We start from the raw sequence: 16,527 nt of genomic DNA on the forward strand, positions 1-16,527 counted from the left end.
TACTAATGTATTTGAAGAAGCCCTTCTTGTTGTATCTGTGAAGTGCAATAAATCAAAGAGCAATAAAACGAGGTATGCCTCTACAGAAAAGTCTTCTTCAGCCCTTGGGAGCTGGGCATTGGGCTCTATGGGCCAGGCGCTGATCCCACCCCAAGGGAGTAAAACCCCAAGGGAATAATCCCAAGGGAATAAACCCAAGACTCCAAAAATCGTGAGGACTCACCACAAGGTGCTTCTGTTCCCTCCCTGCTTGCTCTGCTGGGTTGGGGTGCCAGGCCCAGCTGCTCTGCCTTTCCCCAGTCACAGAATCACAGAATGGTTCAGGTTGGAAGGGACCTCTGGAGATCATCTAAGTCCAACCCCTCTGCTCAAGCAAGGTCACCTAGAGCACATTGCACAGGATCGTGTCTAGGCGGGTTTTGAATATCTCCAGAGAAGGAGACTCCACAACCTCGCTGGGCAACCTCTTCCAGTCCTCTGTCACTCTCACAGTAAAGACGTTTTTCCTCATATTCAGATGGAACTTCCTGTGTTTCAGTTTGTGCCCATTGCCTCACGTCCTGTCGCTGGGCACCACCGAAAATAGCCTGGCCCCATCCTCTTGACACCCTCCCTTCAGATATTTGTATACATTGATAAGATCCCCTCTCAGTCTTCTCTTCTCTAGGCTAAACAGGCCCAGCTCTCTCAGCCTTTCCTCATAGGGGAGATGCTCCCGTCCCCTAATCATCTTAGTAGCCTTCCACTGGACTCTCTCCAGTAGTGCCATGTCTCTCTTGTACTGGGGAGCCCAGAATTGAACACAGTATGCCAGCAAAGGGCAACGGAGGTCCCCCCAAACAACATGCTGCTCCCTGGGCAGCAGGAGATGCTGCTGCAGGGAAAGCTAGCAGCCCTGACACTGCTGTTAGCCCCATCACCCCACTGTTGCCCCACAGCAGCCCCTTTGCCTTCCCACAGAGCTGGGCAGTCGCTCACTGCGCCCCTTTCACCATTCCAGTCATAGCACCCAGGTTGTTTGTGCTTTTAATGACAGGCGTTTTAGCCACCTGAAGGCTTCTTGCTTTTTGCACTGTTCCTTTGGGGGGATTCGTTTTTTGTTTTTTTTTTTTTAATGAATTGCCTCATTTTTCCAGAGCCCCCAGTCTTGCATTATCAGCCCACAGGGCATTTTGCACATCTTGGCTCACCTGCCCCAGCTCTACAACAAAGCAGACAGTCTTGCTTCCCAGGGGCTGCCCTCACTCCAGCCTCCCCTGCATTGCCACCAACTGCTGCCCCCCGGGCTGCCCTAATCATCCCCATCCCGGTCCTGGTCCCCATCCTGGTCCCACTCCTGGTCCCGCTCCAACTGGCTCTTGGCAGGACAGCACTCATCCTGCACTCGCCTGGGCAGACTGCAGACTTTCCACTCAACAGCTCCAAACCAAGCCTCTTTCCCCAGCCGTTTTTTATGCTGTTACACTGCATCGGCCCTATCCTGTCCCATACCACAGTCCTGCCTGTACGTCCTGCTAGGAGACAAACAAGGGAACGCCACTCTGGAGCTCTGCTTTGACTGGCACCTTCAGCTCAAATACTGATGGTTGGAGAGCCTCAAGTCTGACTTTCCTCCAGCCCAGCCCCCAGGCTGCCTGGGGGCTAGTGCCATGCCAAGAAGGGGAAACTGAGGCAGGGAGGTGATGGGGGAAAAAAATGGAGAAAGAAGGGTAAACAACAGCCTTTTCTCCTACCTCACAGGGAACGTGTGTGCCTGGGGGCTGTCACCACAGGATGCCCAAAGCCTGCATCTGTTTTTCTCTGGCCAGAGGGTCGAGATGAGGTCTGCAGGAAACCTAGTGAGCCAGCATCAGTGATGGAGTGCCAGCAGGGGCTCCCGCTGCCCAAACCAGAACAAGACTCACCAAGGTGGAGGTGACTTGTGTCAGCAAGGAGCTTCCTCCAGTGGGGAGCAGGACTCTGTCTGAGGGCAAGGGGCTGCCTGTGGCAATCGCACGTGCCTCCTACAAGATGCAATGGGGCTGTCATGACCACGGCTGCCACTGCTGGCATCCGCCAGCCAAGGTTGTCCTCGTGCAAGGAGTGGTGCTGTGCTGGAGAACCCAAAATGGGCCGATGTCCTCAAGGACCTTGCCAGGATCTGACTCCAGATCCTATGCCAGGGATCTGGGGACACCTTCCCTGTCACCTCCAGTACTGGGAGCCAGGGGCTTTGGGCCATGAGGCTCTTATCCAGCAAGATGCATGGGGACTTCACTCTCCCTCTGCTGGGATGCTTCTGGCCGTCCACCCTGGCCTTCAGCTGGCCAACACACAGCAGCTACAAGTCCCACAGGATGGTCCCCAGGAAGGTGAGAAAATGAGTGAGGATGCCCTGCAGGGAGAGGGAAAAGGGCACAGCTGAGCTCTTGATGCTGAGCCAGGGGCACAGAGGACCAGAGGGCTATTGTGGCAACAGCAGATGTGGGACCACTTAGGTCCTGCCTGCCACCAGCCTCCAGGGCCCAACAGGGCTGGGGAGGGCCAACCCCCATTCCCTCAGTCACAGGTGCCCTGTCCCAGCCCCAGCCCCTGTCCTGCCTCCCCTTCTGTCACCACAGGGCACTCAGCACCTCGTACAGGCTGGGGCTGCAGCACCCTCCTCTGGCCCCAGCCTCACCTCCCCACAGCTGGTGCCACGGGATCCCCATGGGCTCTGATGCCTGCTCCCACGGGAGAGCTGGGTAGCCCTCCTGCTGCCCCCAGTGGTGCACAGGGACTGAGCCACAGCCCCAGTGCTGCCATGTTGCCAGGGTGAGAACTGCCCCATGGCAATGGAAATGAGGCTGCGCCAAGCCCAGGAGCTGCAGGGGACCTGGCATGAGCAGACAGGGGCTCCCAGCAATGTCTCTACCTTGAAACTGGGCAGAGCCCCATCCCCAGCATCACCTGGCCTTGGCCTGGCCACTGCTGCCTGGAGGAACAGCTCTGTGGGAAGAGGGAGCAGCCCCATGGTGGGGTGTGCCCAGGTCTCCCAGCACCTCCTGCCTCCCTGCTCCCTTCCTGGGGAGAGGGGTACCCCCAGCTGGGCTGAGAGATGCTGGCCAGGCAGGGAACGGAAAGCATCTCACCAGGGCAGGGGCACTGCAGAGGGGCTGCTCTTCCCCTCAGCTAGGGGATTGGGTCCCTGGGGGAAGGTTGAGCCAAGCATGAGTCCAGCCCATCTCACTGACTTTCTACTAACACTTCCACTGCACAGGACATGCTATCAAGAAAAGCAAACAGCTCCATTTCCTACAACCCACTTCAGTGCCTGTCCTGCAGCCCTTCCTTAAGCATGCAGCCTGGCACCCAGCCCTTGCTCCATACTGCTCTCAGGACGGAAGCAGGGAGCACATCTCCTCTGCCCACAGCCCAGGCACTGTGCTGCAGGAAGCACAACCAGGCTTGGGCACACCGGTCTCCGAAGACAGAAGGTATCAGCCAGCAATTTGCATCAGTGAAAGTGCTACCTTACAAGGCCATGGTTCTGCTGGGAAAATGAGATTTGAGGGGCTCCAGCTTCTCCTACCAAACCATTTCTGCTAATAACTTCAGGGAAACCAAAGCAATACAAATAACTTGCCTTCAGCTACTAAGAAGCAGAGAAAGGAAAGAGATGAAAAGCTGAGAGAGAGACTTGGGGGAGCCTTCCTCTCCTTGCCTGGCCCAGCCACAAACAGGGGCTGCGCTGGGTTCAGAGCTTGCAGGAAATCTGCCCTGGCTGGGAGAGGCAGCCCTGGCACTACCAGCTGTTGAAGGGCAGCTCCCAGCACTGCCCCTGAGAGAAGAAGCAGAAGGCATCATATTTAGGAAGTTTGGTTTGTTTTTTTCTTACCAGTTTCTGCAGCTTCCAGTGCTGGGGTCTGCAGTGAAAGCAGGATCTGGCCAGCTGCTCCAGCCATCACTGAGCATCCTCCCCAGGCCAGGCTGGGAGGGATGAGGCCATGCTGGGCAGGATGGAGGGCTCCTGGGGGTCATGGCAGAGAGGACTGGAGCCCGGAGAGATGCCTGGAGCCACATGCTACTGGCATGCTCCTGTCATCTGGGATGCTTGGTGCTGCACAGCCTGAAAGAGAGGAGGTGAGGGCTCAGGTGGCACAGGGCTGATTCTTTCTCTTCTTCTTCCTCTTGACACTGGCACTGGCCTGTGCCATACCTTGGGCCACAGCAGGACCTCAGCCAACCCTGGCACAACAGCAGCATCCCCAGGACACAGCCAGGGGCACTCCTCAAGGCCCGCTCCACCTGCCCAGGTCCCACACAGCAGATGGGCTTTGCTCTGCTGCCTGAAAGGCTGGGATTGGAACTCACTGCACTGCCTTGTCTGGGTGCTGGGCTCATTTCACAATGCCTTGGGAAATTCGCCCTGCAAAGAAACTTCTCCTGACAACCCCCCTGCTCTGGGCACACACATGACCATCATCTGTACTGAAAGCATCCCCCTTTCCCAGCCATCCCAGAACCCTGATGACACAGAGGTCCTTGCTCCACCACCAGCTCCTGCAGGACCTAGTTCCACCTCCCACACCCTCGGGGGGGGGAGGGGAGGGTCAGAGCAGGGGGTTGGGCACAGCAGCAGGCCCAGGGGCCCTGCTCCAGACCCACCAAGGCTTTTCCTTCCCACACACATGGGTCAAACAACTCCTGGCTGGGGCTCCTTCCCAGCTCCCCTTTCCTCACACCAGCCACCACCTCCACAGTCCGGGCAAGTGCCTGGGGAAGGCCTTGGGGATCACCAGGGAGCTGCTAGCAGCAGCAGGAGCCCCCTTGGCATCTCTCCCAGTGCCACTAGAGCCCCGGGCGGGCCTTAAGCACTGGCAGTGGGCCAGATGGTCCAAGGGGAACCCAGGCAGGGACCAGCTGCTCCGAGGGGCACATTTCCTGCAGTCACCCCAAACCAGCAGTGCCCTGGCGTCAGCAGGTCAGCACGGCGCCACCAAGCACTCCCGCCACCAGCCCCAGATCCGGCCCCTCTCCTTGGGGAAGACGCACCTTGGATTGCCTCCTGCACCCCGGCCCCTTCCCTTGCTGCTCCCGTCGTGGGGCCGGCCCACACCCCCACCAGCTCCCCGCGGTGCTACCGGCCCGCGGGCCACCCCTGCCGGGCCAGTGCAGAGGGAGCGCGGAAGCCGGGAGGCCGCGGGACCCGCCCCCCGAAGGGCGGGGCGGGGCGGGGCCGGCGGGGCCGGGTATCCCCCGGCGCGGGGCGGTACAGCAGGCCGCTGCCGCCGGCGGAGCGGGGAGCCGTGGCTGGGGGTGCTGGGGGAGCGTCGCGGCTGCGGAGCCGGCTCAGCTCAGCTCAGCTCAGCTCAGCTCAGCTCAGCTGCGGCGCCAGGAGCAGGAGCAGGAGCAGGAGAGGGGGCTGACACAGGAGCCCTTCCTGGGAGCCCTTTCTGTGCCCCTCGGCCTGCCCCGGCCCCGGGCCTGTTCTGCGGGGCTCCCTCGCCTCGGGACCGTGCCCATCCCCGTCCCGTGCCCCGCGAAGCAGAGGCCTTGCAGGCTGCCAGACCCCACTGGGAGGCAGCCCCACAGTGGCATGGCAGTGGGCCATGTGGGCAGGGCTTTGCCTGTTGTCACCCTGTTGCCCGGGCCCTGCACTTGCCCTCTGCTCCTGGGCGGCCACCGAGTTCATGCCATGCTCCCCATAGGCTGTTTTTTTGCACCTTTCTGGGGTGTCCCAGGGACTGCACAGAGAGGGATATCCCGGGGCCCTGCGGCCCTCAGTATTCAGTTCTTTCCAGCATGTTTCTGGCAGCAAGGCACAGCATGGCCGCAGGTTGGGAATGTGTTCAGGCTCAGCCAGTCCCAGGGTGGGGGTCTGACTGCCTGTGCCAGGGGACATGCAACAGCTAGCAGGATGGCAGGTGGGCATGGAGAAGTGGCAGTGCCTGTGGGTGTGCTGGAGGAGCTGTGGGATAATGCTGCTGCCATGTCGTGCGAGGGGCTGCCTTGATTTGTCCCAGCCCTGATGGGAACCTCTGAGGTTTGAGGTCCACCTGGTCATGTCTGCAGTGCCAGTCACCCTCCCTCTCCTTACCATCCCACTAAAGATGTGGAGGGGTGCTGCATTCACAAATGCAAGGAGCCAGCACCCCAGAACACACTGTGCAAAGGAAAGTGCACAGGGGTCACAATCCCAGCACGTAGCTGAAGGCCACCCAAGGCACCACGCAGCTGCAAAATTTGTCTGCCTGCTCCGGCTTGCACCCACAGGCAGGGCTCCAGGGGCGCAGAGAGCCCACAGGCACAGCAGGGCTGTGCTTTCAGGGGATGGCATGTCTGCAAGGCCAGTCCTTTGGCCCTCCCCGTCCCTCCTCCCCATCGCGGCCAGCCCCTTGCAGCTCTCCCCTCCCCTGCAGTCTGGGTGCCTCTGGCTGGACCTGCGTAAAATATAAAAGGCTGTTTGCTTGGAGACGCTGAAAGGATCCCGTCCAAGTTTGCCATGGGGAATACAGGCGTTGGGGCTGCGCTGCTGACACTGTTGCTGCTCCTGCAGCCCACGTCCCAGTTCTGGCTCTTCAACGTGCTCTTTCCACCCACTTCCACCCCAGAAGCGCCCCCGACCAACAGCACGCCACCCGTGGTACTCGGTAAGGTCATGCATGCTGATCCACAACCTGCCAGCCCTGGCACCAAGCAGGGGCACAGCAGGCATCCTGGGCTCTGCTTGCTGGGGTACTACACAGACCCAAAGCTGGCTGGAGGCAAGGCCTGGGCACATTGTTCCTGGCAGCATTGGGAACTGCTTGGCGTGTCTATTGGCTGCAGTGGGAGGCTGCAACCCCCTTTGCAGTCTCTGGCTGTCTTACTGTGCTAGAGGAGCCACCTCAGGGTGGTGACACAGAGCTCCCAGTCCCCCACCCACCAACAGTGCTGGGAATACAGGGCCTGCCATGCCTGGCCACAGCTCCCTAGAGCCAGGAGGGCAGGTTGGGTGCCCCAGAAAGCAAGTGGTGCTCCAGAATGTCAGAGCTGGCTGAGATGGTGTTTTGGGGCTTGGTCCATTTGTGGGGGCTGTGCTGGCAGAGGGACAGGGGCTGCAAGAGACCCTAGCGCTGTCGCTTCCCGCTTCTGCTGCTGCCATGCCAGTGAGCCTGTATCCCCCACCCCTTGCTGCCCTCTAAGTCTGTCCCAATCCCCCATGTCTTTTGTTGTTCCATGATGGTTAATTCATCCTCCCTTGCTGCTGAAGAGCATCCATCTCGTGTTAGACCGAATGTCCACCCTGCCTGGGGAATAGCATAAGGGAAGGCAAACTAGCAGGCAGTTTCTCCCATTAGCTGAGCTGCACAGAGAGGCAAAAGAAGAGGCTTGGGGGATCACATCGGTGAGGTACAGATGTGAGCACCAGTCACAAAGCTGGTACCTCTGTCCTGAACTCCAGCCAGGGCTGTTTGCAAACAGCTGCTGAGTGTTGCATGGCTGAGATCTGCCTTCCTTTGTCCCCTGTGCCATCACTGAGGGCTTGACATGAGGTTTTGCCATGAAATCTGTTTTGAACAGAGACTCTTCTCCTTTTTCTTGAATTAAACCAACTGAGTTTCCCTTTTAAAAAGAGAAGAGAAAAGCAGAACTCCCTGACCTATGGCCCTGGACTGACCCTATAAACTCACTTCCCCATGGGCTGGCCTCTGCTTTGGGGCAGTGGAGCAGCCTGCACAGAGCACCACAGCCTGGCACATGGCAGGCATGGGTCAGCCATGGCCTGCCAGGCTCTGTTACTTAGTGGCTAGAGGCAGCAGAATTAAAGAGCACAGCCTGGTCCATGGTATTGTATCTGGAGCCTGAGTGGTACAGTGCAGGCACTGCTTAGCCATGCCAGAGGCCAGGAGGACACAAGGAGGCCTAGTGGCAATCACCACGCAGGGTAGGGAATGATGTGGTGCAAGTAACCTTGTGCCTCTTCTCAGGATGATCTGTGGCAATAAAGGCTTCTCCACTGCTCCTCTGACAGGCCCTGCAAAATGGAGCAGCATGGGCCTTCCCCCACAGCTGCTCTGCCACCCACCAATAGCTCCTCCAGACCCTGGGCAGCTCCTCTGCCTTGGCCTGGCCCCACAAGAGTCTGAGGTCCAGGTCCCCACACCCCAGGGCAGGTCCCTGTAGCTCCAAGCCTTGCTTCCTCCAAAGCACTTGCACCTCCTATCCCAGCAGAGGCAGTGTCCCATGGCACCAGGCTCCTGGTTCTGCCCCGTGCCCCAGGCTGGGGCACTCAGGCCGCTGGGGCTGCTCCCACTGCTGGGGCTGGGCCAACATGCCAGGAACATGCAGTCAGCCAGGATCATTGGGACCAGACACCCTATGTGCCTGTCAGCATCCACACGTAGCCCATCCCCCTCAGCTGGGCGTCCCATAAACCCCCAGTGCCCTTGAGACCAATGATAACCCCTTTGCCCCAACAGGAACTCCCTTAATAATTACCTAATGTCCTTTTTAAGGTGAGGCAGAGCTCAGGGCTGTGCACACCAGGAGTGTGGAGGCCTGATGCCCGCAGGGCCTGGTGCCCACAGATTGGGAGCCGACTGCAGCCACAGGAGTCCAGCAAGGCAACAGGATGTCTGCTCCCATGCCATGGGTGCGTCTGACAGTCCCTGGCACCTCTGGAAGCTGTTAGTCCTCTGCTGTGACCCTGGGGGGCTCAGGGTGACTGCCGGAAGCTCCCCTGGGCTTTTCTCTCACTCTCAGGGCAGGTCCGGCAGCCACTTTGCCCACTCCCCTGCCTGTGCCTGGTATCTCATATGCCAAGGTCCACTGGGGCACTGGGGAGGATATCCTGACCCCCACCAGGTGCTTTGGGGAAGGATGTCCTTACTCCCACCAGGTGATCTGAAGGCAGGATTAGGCCCTTCCTGTATCCCTGGGGAGTTGCCACAGATGCCAGGGAGCTATGAAGCAGGTTGAACAAGGTAACCACCATATCCCATTCCCCTCTCACATGGAACAAGACTTTCAGAGGCTGTGGCTATGCTCCGCATCCTTTAGCTGGGGCCACGATAGGTACTGTGGGGCTGGAGCATTGGCCAGGGTGCCTTCATGCTTTTCTGCGTGGGCAGGTGTGGCACCACCCTGGCTCCCCTGAACACCCACTCCCATAGACCTCTGGGCACAGGGACACCTGGGCCTAGCAGGGGCTGGGGGAAATGTCCAGCTGGCATCTGACAGATGGGGCACATCCTTCTCAGGTCAAAGACAGTCTCACCTGTGGCTGAATCCCTAATGCCAGGGAGCATGGCTTACATCCAGCTGTACTTGTGGGGTCTCACAGTCACAGCAGAGCCCTTCTCCAGGCTGCAGGCCAGCTCAGGGCAGGCATCTTACATGGACATTTGGCCACAATCCTGTTGTTGCTGCCACAGAGCGGTTTGTTGCATCCTTGGGAGAAGTGATGTGAAGGACCACATCTCCCAGGGCCTGTGGAGGAGCTAGGCCAAGCCCAGCTGTCCCGGCCGTGCCACCAGGCTCTTCCCATCCCCATGCTCTCCCAGTTCTGCCGAGCGTGAGGGACTGCGATGAGGCTCTGTTGCTGATATACTCAGTCAGCAGTGGGAAATTGCCTTATCTGGTCACGTGGTGAGCCACATAGAGGACAGTGCTTGTGGCAGCTTTTAAGACATATGCCATTCCCCAGCAGTGTGTCTAGGGCCAGCCCTCACAGCAGGGTGGACCTGCTGGGGCTGTGGGGTACAGTCAGCACAGCTCTCAATTTCTGCACACTGACTGGAAACAACCTCCACAGCATGTCCCCCCAGCATGGGCTGTGGCAGGGCAGAGACGTGTTCCAGTGCGGCATGGCTTCCATCCCTGCCAAGAAACTGAACAAGAGCTCATGGAGGTGGACAGGGTGTCCTGTTGCTACATCTGTTGAGGGAGCCTGGGTCACATGTGGCAGGCTGTGAACTTGTTTAAAACAGCTTTGTGTTTACTGTAAGTGATATTTGCACTGAATTCCCACAGGGTACAGTCCTGCTCAGAGCTGAATCATTTTAGGGAGACCTTGTTCAGCCTGTGTGGAGGGTTTAAAGTTCAGGAAAACAGTGTGTGGGCCTTGGGCGTCAGCACTGGGACAACTTTCACCTCGGACACTTCCCTGGGGCCTCTCTATGCAGCCCCAAGCCGATCTGCTACCGCAGTGCAAAATGCCTGGGGTGACAGCTGGTGCGGTACAGCCACTGTCAGCGGATGTAGTAGGACTGAGTCCAAGCAGCACTGACTCCTTCCCTCAGGCTGCAGGGACGAGAGGAGCATGGAAACCCATCCAGACAGGGGGAAATACTCCAGGATGTTATGCGCTGGCAGGGACTTACACGTTTGGGCTGATGTTGAGACATTTGGTGAGGGTGCCTGTTCTTGGGGTCATCCCCTGGTGGCCCAGTCTGCAGCATGTACAGGAGAAGCCATGGGAAAAAGCAGTTAAGTGGGTCCCCAAGAATGTGTTTTTAGTGTGCTGCCACTGCTTCCATGCTCCCCCTGCATCTCAGCTCTGAGCAGCCCTCACACAAACTATGCATTGGTAGGACAAGGGGCTGTGCAGGCTGTTCTCCATGGATGCTTCTCCAACTGCATCAAACAGGAAGTTCCTCAATGGAGCCCTGGCTAGTGGGACTGTGGGAAGTGCTGGGTGCCCTGACCACTGCCTGGCCAAAGCAGCCCCAGAGAGCCAGTGAGATGAGGTCTAACTGCCTCTGTCTCCCTCTCTGGTGCCTCCAGTGCCTGGGTGCCTTGGGAACCAGCTGGAAGCGAAGCTGGACAAGCCAGATGTGGTGAACTGGATGTGCTACCGCAAAACCGAGGACTATTTCACCATCTGGCTCAACCTCAACACGTTCCTGCCAGTGGGAGTAGACTGCTGGATCGATAACACCAGGTACCACTCACCCCCACCCAGGGAGCTCCCAGGGAAATGACCTACCAGGGATCTCCCTCCTCTCTCCTCCCCACCTGGCCCTGACCCAGCACACACAGAAAACCACCAGAGCATCTGCCTGGCTGAACACCCTGTGTGTGTTAACACAGCTCCCTGGCTCCAGCTCTCATGGACAAACATTTTCCAAATGCCCCCTTCCCATTTCCCTGCCATGTGCTCGTGCCATCCAGACTATCCTCAGGACATGCTAGAGGTGCTGCCATCCTGTCTAGGACAGCAGGGTGAGAGAGATGCCATAGCTCACTCCATCGGAGCTTCCTGTCCTGACCCCCAGGTGGTTGGCACTCACAGATCACAATTCATGTGCTGAAGCAGAGATACCAGCCTGGGATGAGCTAAAGAGGCTCTAGAAGTGCCTAATCATTGAGAGAGAGGGTCTGAATGATGGAAATGTAACATGGTAGAGGCTGTTCAGAGCTGGTCAGAGGAAACTCATGCATTTCCCCAGGGCGAACAGGATTTTCCTTGTGCCATGATGCTGACCCAAGGAGAAGAATAGCTCCCAGCTCTGGGATAGGCAGCTCCCCCAGGAGCCCTCCTATGGCACCCCTTCCTGCCAGCTGCACAGACAAATTCACTGTGTGTCTGTCTGCACTACCCTTGCCAACATTGCAGAGGGGACCAGGGGTGTCCAGAGCACAGTACACCTCCAGACACCCTCCCCATGTTGTGGGCAAGCCCTGGCAAGCAACACAGCACCCAGTTTTGTCAAGGGGAGACATTTGTGACATCCAGCAAAAAAAGTGCTCTTCAGGTACCTGGGATCCTTGCTGGGAACTGGTACAGGAGCAGAGAGATGTGCTAGCAGGCCAAGCCTGTGCCTTGGAGATGTCCCTGCTGGGGGATATCCTGGCAAGGACATCATCTACCTGAGCCCCATGCTCTCTGCCCTGGGAAGCCATGGCCAGCACTGCAGAGCGCAGAGCACAGATCACATTCGGTCCTCAGCCATCTTGCCTCATGCATTGTGGGTCCATCCAGGTCCCCACATACCAATACCACTGTAGTATGGGCTCATCTCAGCCTAGTCTGCTGAGCTGCACCCTGAATTCAATCTCTTCACCCAGAGATTCACCCAGATTCAATCTCTTATAAAGACCTTTGTACAGGGAGGCCAAAGTGAAAACATGGGGACATCGGCAAAGCTGACATCTGCAGTCCATGTCTGTGCCCTTCTATTTCCACACAAGACTGTGGAAGCAGCCACCTGGGTCCCAAATGCCACCCAGTGATCTCTGCCCATCCCCTGTGGAGTTGTCCTTGCTGCTACTTTCTGTCCTTTCCCTGCAGAGTGGTGTATAACCGAACCTCTCGAAGAATGTCCAATGCCCCTGGGGTGCACATCCGTGTGCCTGGCTTTGGCAAGACCTATTCTGTGGAATACCTGGATCAGAGCAAACTGGCAGGTGAGAGCCAGCTTTGTGGAGAGGCGTAGGGTGCCCAGGGCTACAATGCACTCTGTGCTCTTACTCCTGCAATGGAGCAGGGGTCCCTGTGCCTACAGGGTTCATCGCGACCTGGTTCTGCAGAGCTGGCCAGAGCCCAGTCCACCTGAGAATGAGGGAGATTGGCCCTAGGGACACACTCCTTTCCTGCCCCAAGTCCTCCCACTGCCTGCAGGCACCACCCCATCCTTGACCCCAGGGCACAGCCCCTCCAGGACACGTGGAGTTGCTATCTCCAGATGGAATGATCAAGCTATGGTGCCTACCAGAGGCAATTCTTGCTGCGACCAGGATCAGGGTGGGAAAAGGATAATGGGGAAGACCACAGACCTAATTCTCATTTGTTCTCTGTCTTTAGGTTACCTGCACACGCTGGTGCAGAACCTGGTGAACAATGGCTACGTGAGGGACCAGACAGTTCGGGCAGCCCCCTATGACTGGAGAGTTGGGCCCCGTAAGTGTAGGGTTGGGCCAGGTCACACATGCATGGAGGGAAGAAGGAGGGCCCCCCTGTGAGCATGATGCCTGGGTCTGGGCTCAGGCCAATATGCTCATGAAGAGTAGTGGGGTGGTACCGCATGGAAGAGAGTCCCTGGACAAGGATAGCTGTCTGTGGCCTAGACCATACGGCCATTAGTTATGCTTTCATGTGAATATGCGTGGTGGCACTTCTCCTGGCATCCGTACTCATGCTTCTCTCTAGTTTGGGCTCCTAGGGTCAGTCCTGGAGCCTTATGGCCATGAGTGAACTGGCCAAGAGCTGGTGCCCCTCTTGCCCACAGATGAGCAACCCGAATATTTCCAGAACCTGAAGGCGCTGATAGAGGAAATGCATGATGCGTACCAGCGACGTGTCTTCCTCATTGCACATAGCATGGGCAACCTACACATCCTCTACTTCCTGATGCAGCAGACGCAAGCCTGGAAAGATCAGTACATTGGGGGTTTCATCTCCCTGGGTGCCCCCTGGGGAGGGTCCGTCAAGCCCTTGCGTGTCCTGGCATCTGGTGAGTGATTTCCTGTGCACAATGACCTCTGTGTTTTCTTTCCCTCCTGCAGAAATGGAAGGGTGGCTGGACCAAGGTCAGTGGAGCAGGGGCAGGACATTGTGATGGAAGAGCTAGGGGACAGTACTGCCAAGGGGTCTATGGAGGGAGCACTCATGCTCTGGTGCTAGCGTGGGCTTTAGAGTCAAGCATGTGCATCCTGGTGCATTCCTTTGCACCCTGGAAAGCCAGCGGTGAAGAAAGCACCACTGAGATTCCTGCCACGGCCCTGGGAGCAGGAAAGTGACCACAGGGCTTTCCCTGGAGCTTTCTTTGGGCTCCATGATTGCATGACTGTGTTTGATGGGTTTGTATGTCTCTGGCCAAGCTGATATAGAAATGGTGGCTGCAGGAAAATGGCTGTTAAAAGGGGCCAGCTGTAGTTTGGCCTCCCCCCTTCCTCTGCACCAGCTCTCACTGCACACTGTTCCTGTGGCACCACAGCCTGCAGCACACCCTGGACCATGATCAGAGGCAGACAGCCCAGGAATGTCTTCTGGGGTAGGGGTGCACCCTGAAGTCAGGAACACCCGTCCTAGGCAAGAAAGTACCTCAGCCACAAATCCTTGGGCCAGGGTAAGAGCCTGGGGCTGGCTCACCGCTTTTCATTGCCTTCCCCAGACATCTGCTCTGCTTCTGTCAGTGCAGGGCAGTGAGCTAGCTGGACCTTTTCTTCAACCTCATACAGCCCTTTTGCAGCAGAGAACATGGAGGCCATCTAAGGGACACTCACAGTATCCTGCGCTAGTTGCTAGGATCTCCCCATATCTTAGAGTCCATCCCCCATAGGCTCTTCTGTCTTCAGGCTTAAAACTCCATTCACCCAATTCCTCTTTAGTCTCTTTTCAGTCCAGAAAGCCACAATCATTTGCCTAATGGGATAGCCCAGATACCTAGAAGTCTCAAGATAGGCCTCCAAAACACATGGGATTGATTTAAAATCATGTGCTTGAAAACTTTCAAGAGAGGGAGATTTTGCCTTTTAACATCTGGCCCCTTGCATCACTCTCAGTCACCTTCTGATATTCTTCTCTTTTGGCATGAGGGCCAGAAACATTTTGTAAGGCAATCTAAGATTTTTGCATGGTCTCAGAACTCCAGGAATACTAAACATACCTTGGCTTGCAGAAAACATGCAGACTGGCCACCTGTTATCAGCACCTTGGCCTCAGGTCACCCACATTCCTACAGACAGGTGTGAGGATGTAGGGGTTGCAGGGAAGATCCGTGGATGATTTGGTCAGGGCCATTATATGTCCAGGTCTGTCTAGACTCAGACTCCTCCTCCAGCTAGATATTTTATGCGGGTGAGAATAATTTGAAAGTTTGCCTACTACCCTACCAAATTAGATGTGTGCTGTGAGTCCAGGGTGGCTAAGAGGTGCCAGACTTCTTGAGCAAATGCCAAATATTGTAGGCATCATGTGTACAATGACCCTCTGCATCCTAGATGTGTCTGACTCACTGGGCATGTGCTGCAGAGCCTGTATACTCCCTCTGACACCCCAGAGATATGCGGAAATGCTAGAGTGTTTCCCTTGCTCTGGGCAGGGCAGGTGGCTGCAGGAGGCTGTTCTGCTCAGTGCTGTAAACAAAGGCCCCCTTGCCCTTACTTTAGAATCTTTCTTCTCCTTTCTGCTGGCATCACAGGGCAGATCTGAGATGGAGCAATTGCCACATAGCCCAGCCAGGAAACAGTTGTTAGTCAGTGATGGACAGGCTGGTCCCAGTATGACCCCTTAGGTAACCCAAGGGGCACCATTTGCTACAGTATGTTATGCTGCTGGTTCTGATGAGTCCCTGCGTGTCCTGCAGGTGATAACCAGGGCATACCGCTCATGTCCAACATCAAGCTGCGTGAAGAGCAACGCATGACCACCACCAGCCCCTGGATGTTCCCAACAAGCCTGGCCTGGCCTGAGAACCACATTTTCATCTCCACACCCTCCTACAATTACACCTATCAGGACTACCAACGCTTCTTCACTGACGTCAACTTGGAGGATGGCTGGTACATGTGGGAGGACATGAAGGACTTGTTGAAGGACTTACCCCCTCCTGGCGTGGACACCTATTGCCTCTATGGTACAGGCTATCCCACCGTGGAAACTTACGTATATGATGAGCATTTCCCTTATGAGGACCCCGTGGACATGATTTATGGGGATGGGGATGACACTGTCAGCACACGCAGTTCTGAGTTGTGCAAGCGGTGGCGCAACCAACAGAAGCAGAAAGTACATGTTCAGGAGCTGCGAGGCATTGACCACCTCAATATGGTCTTTAGCAACCTAACGCTGAGTTGCATCAATGACATACTGCTGGGGAGCCCACAGGTCGGGGCTGGCACCGAGGAGCAGGGAGAGCCCGGGTGGAAGAGATCCAGTCCAGAGCCAGGGAGGGGGAAGAAGATCCCACCTGGACACAAAGTCCTTAAGGAGCCCAGAAAGAACTGAAAGAAACGGAGGCCAGCTTCCCTCCATGCCAGTAGCCCCCAAGCACTGCCATGCAGGGGAGCAAAGAACTCAGAGCTAAGTGTCTGTGAAAAGGAGCAAGACCAACAGCTCAGGGGGACGGGCCAACACCCACTTCCACACTGATTGTTTTTTGTTCTGGGACTGGTGATTAATTATACTTCAGAGGCTTGTGACTTCCCACTAGCAGATGGATAATTAACTGCGCTGCCAACTCATTAATATCACACTCGCGGATTACGGTGTATGCGCAACCCCTCATTGCTAGCAAGCTATGTTTAGACACATTAGAGGCTGTGGGGCCAGTGGTGCCTCTGTTCACTTGGGACAGGACCTCGTCAGAATCTGTTAGCAGTCACATAACAAGTGTGGGCTCTGACTTGGTACCAGGGCAGTCACAGTGATTGGCACAGGGTAGCATGACAGGTATATGTTGCAAAAGTACCTCTGCCAGCTTCCAGCATGCAGGCAACGAGCGAGGATCCCAGTGCCACACTGGCTTAAAATCAGATTTATTAAATAATAAACATTCTTTGCTTCTAATTCTTGAGCCTCCTTTGTGTCACACTTTCCAGCTTGCCTCCACAAGCAAAATTGGTTAACAAACCAATTTGTAA

General features: G+C 56.6%; 1 protein-coding gene across 1 annotated transcript; it reads left to right on the forward strand.

Annotated features, from left to right (window-relative positions):
- The first annotated feature begins 6,433 nt into the window (after nucleotides 1-6,433).
- On the forward strand, nucleotides 6,434-16,453 carry LCAT (lecithin-cholesterol acyltransferase). The gene is made up of 6 exons (XM_013942719.1): nucleotides 6,434-6,611; nucleotides 10,729-10,885; nucleotides 12,236-12,351; nucleotides 12,749-12,844; nucleotides 13,173-13,397; nucleotides 15,252-16,453. The coding sequence occupies exons 1-6, from the start codon at nucleotides 6,464-6,466 to the stop codon at nucleotides 15,890-15,892; spliced, it is 1,383 nt and encodes a 460-aa protein (XP_013798173.1). The 5' UTR covers nucleotides 6,434-6,463; the 3' UTR covers nucleotides 15,893-16,453.
- Nucleotides 16,454-16,527: the final 74 nt, after the last annotated feature.

This window comes from Apteryx mantelli, chromosome 10 (genome assembly GCF_036417845.1).
Source record: "Apteryx mantelli isolate bAptMan1 chromosome 10, bAptMan1.hap1, whole genome shotgun sequence".
In the NCBI taxonomy this organism is placed as follows: Eukaryota; Metazoa; Chordata; class Aves; order Apterygiformes; family Apterygidae; genus Apteryx; species Apteryx mantelli.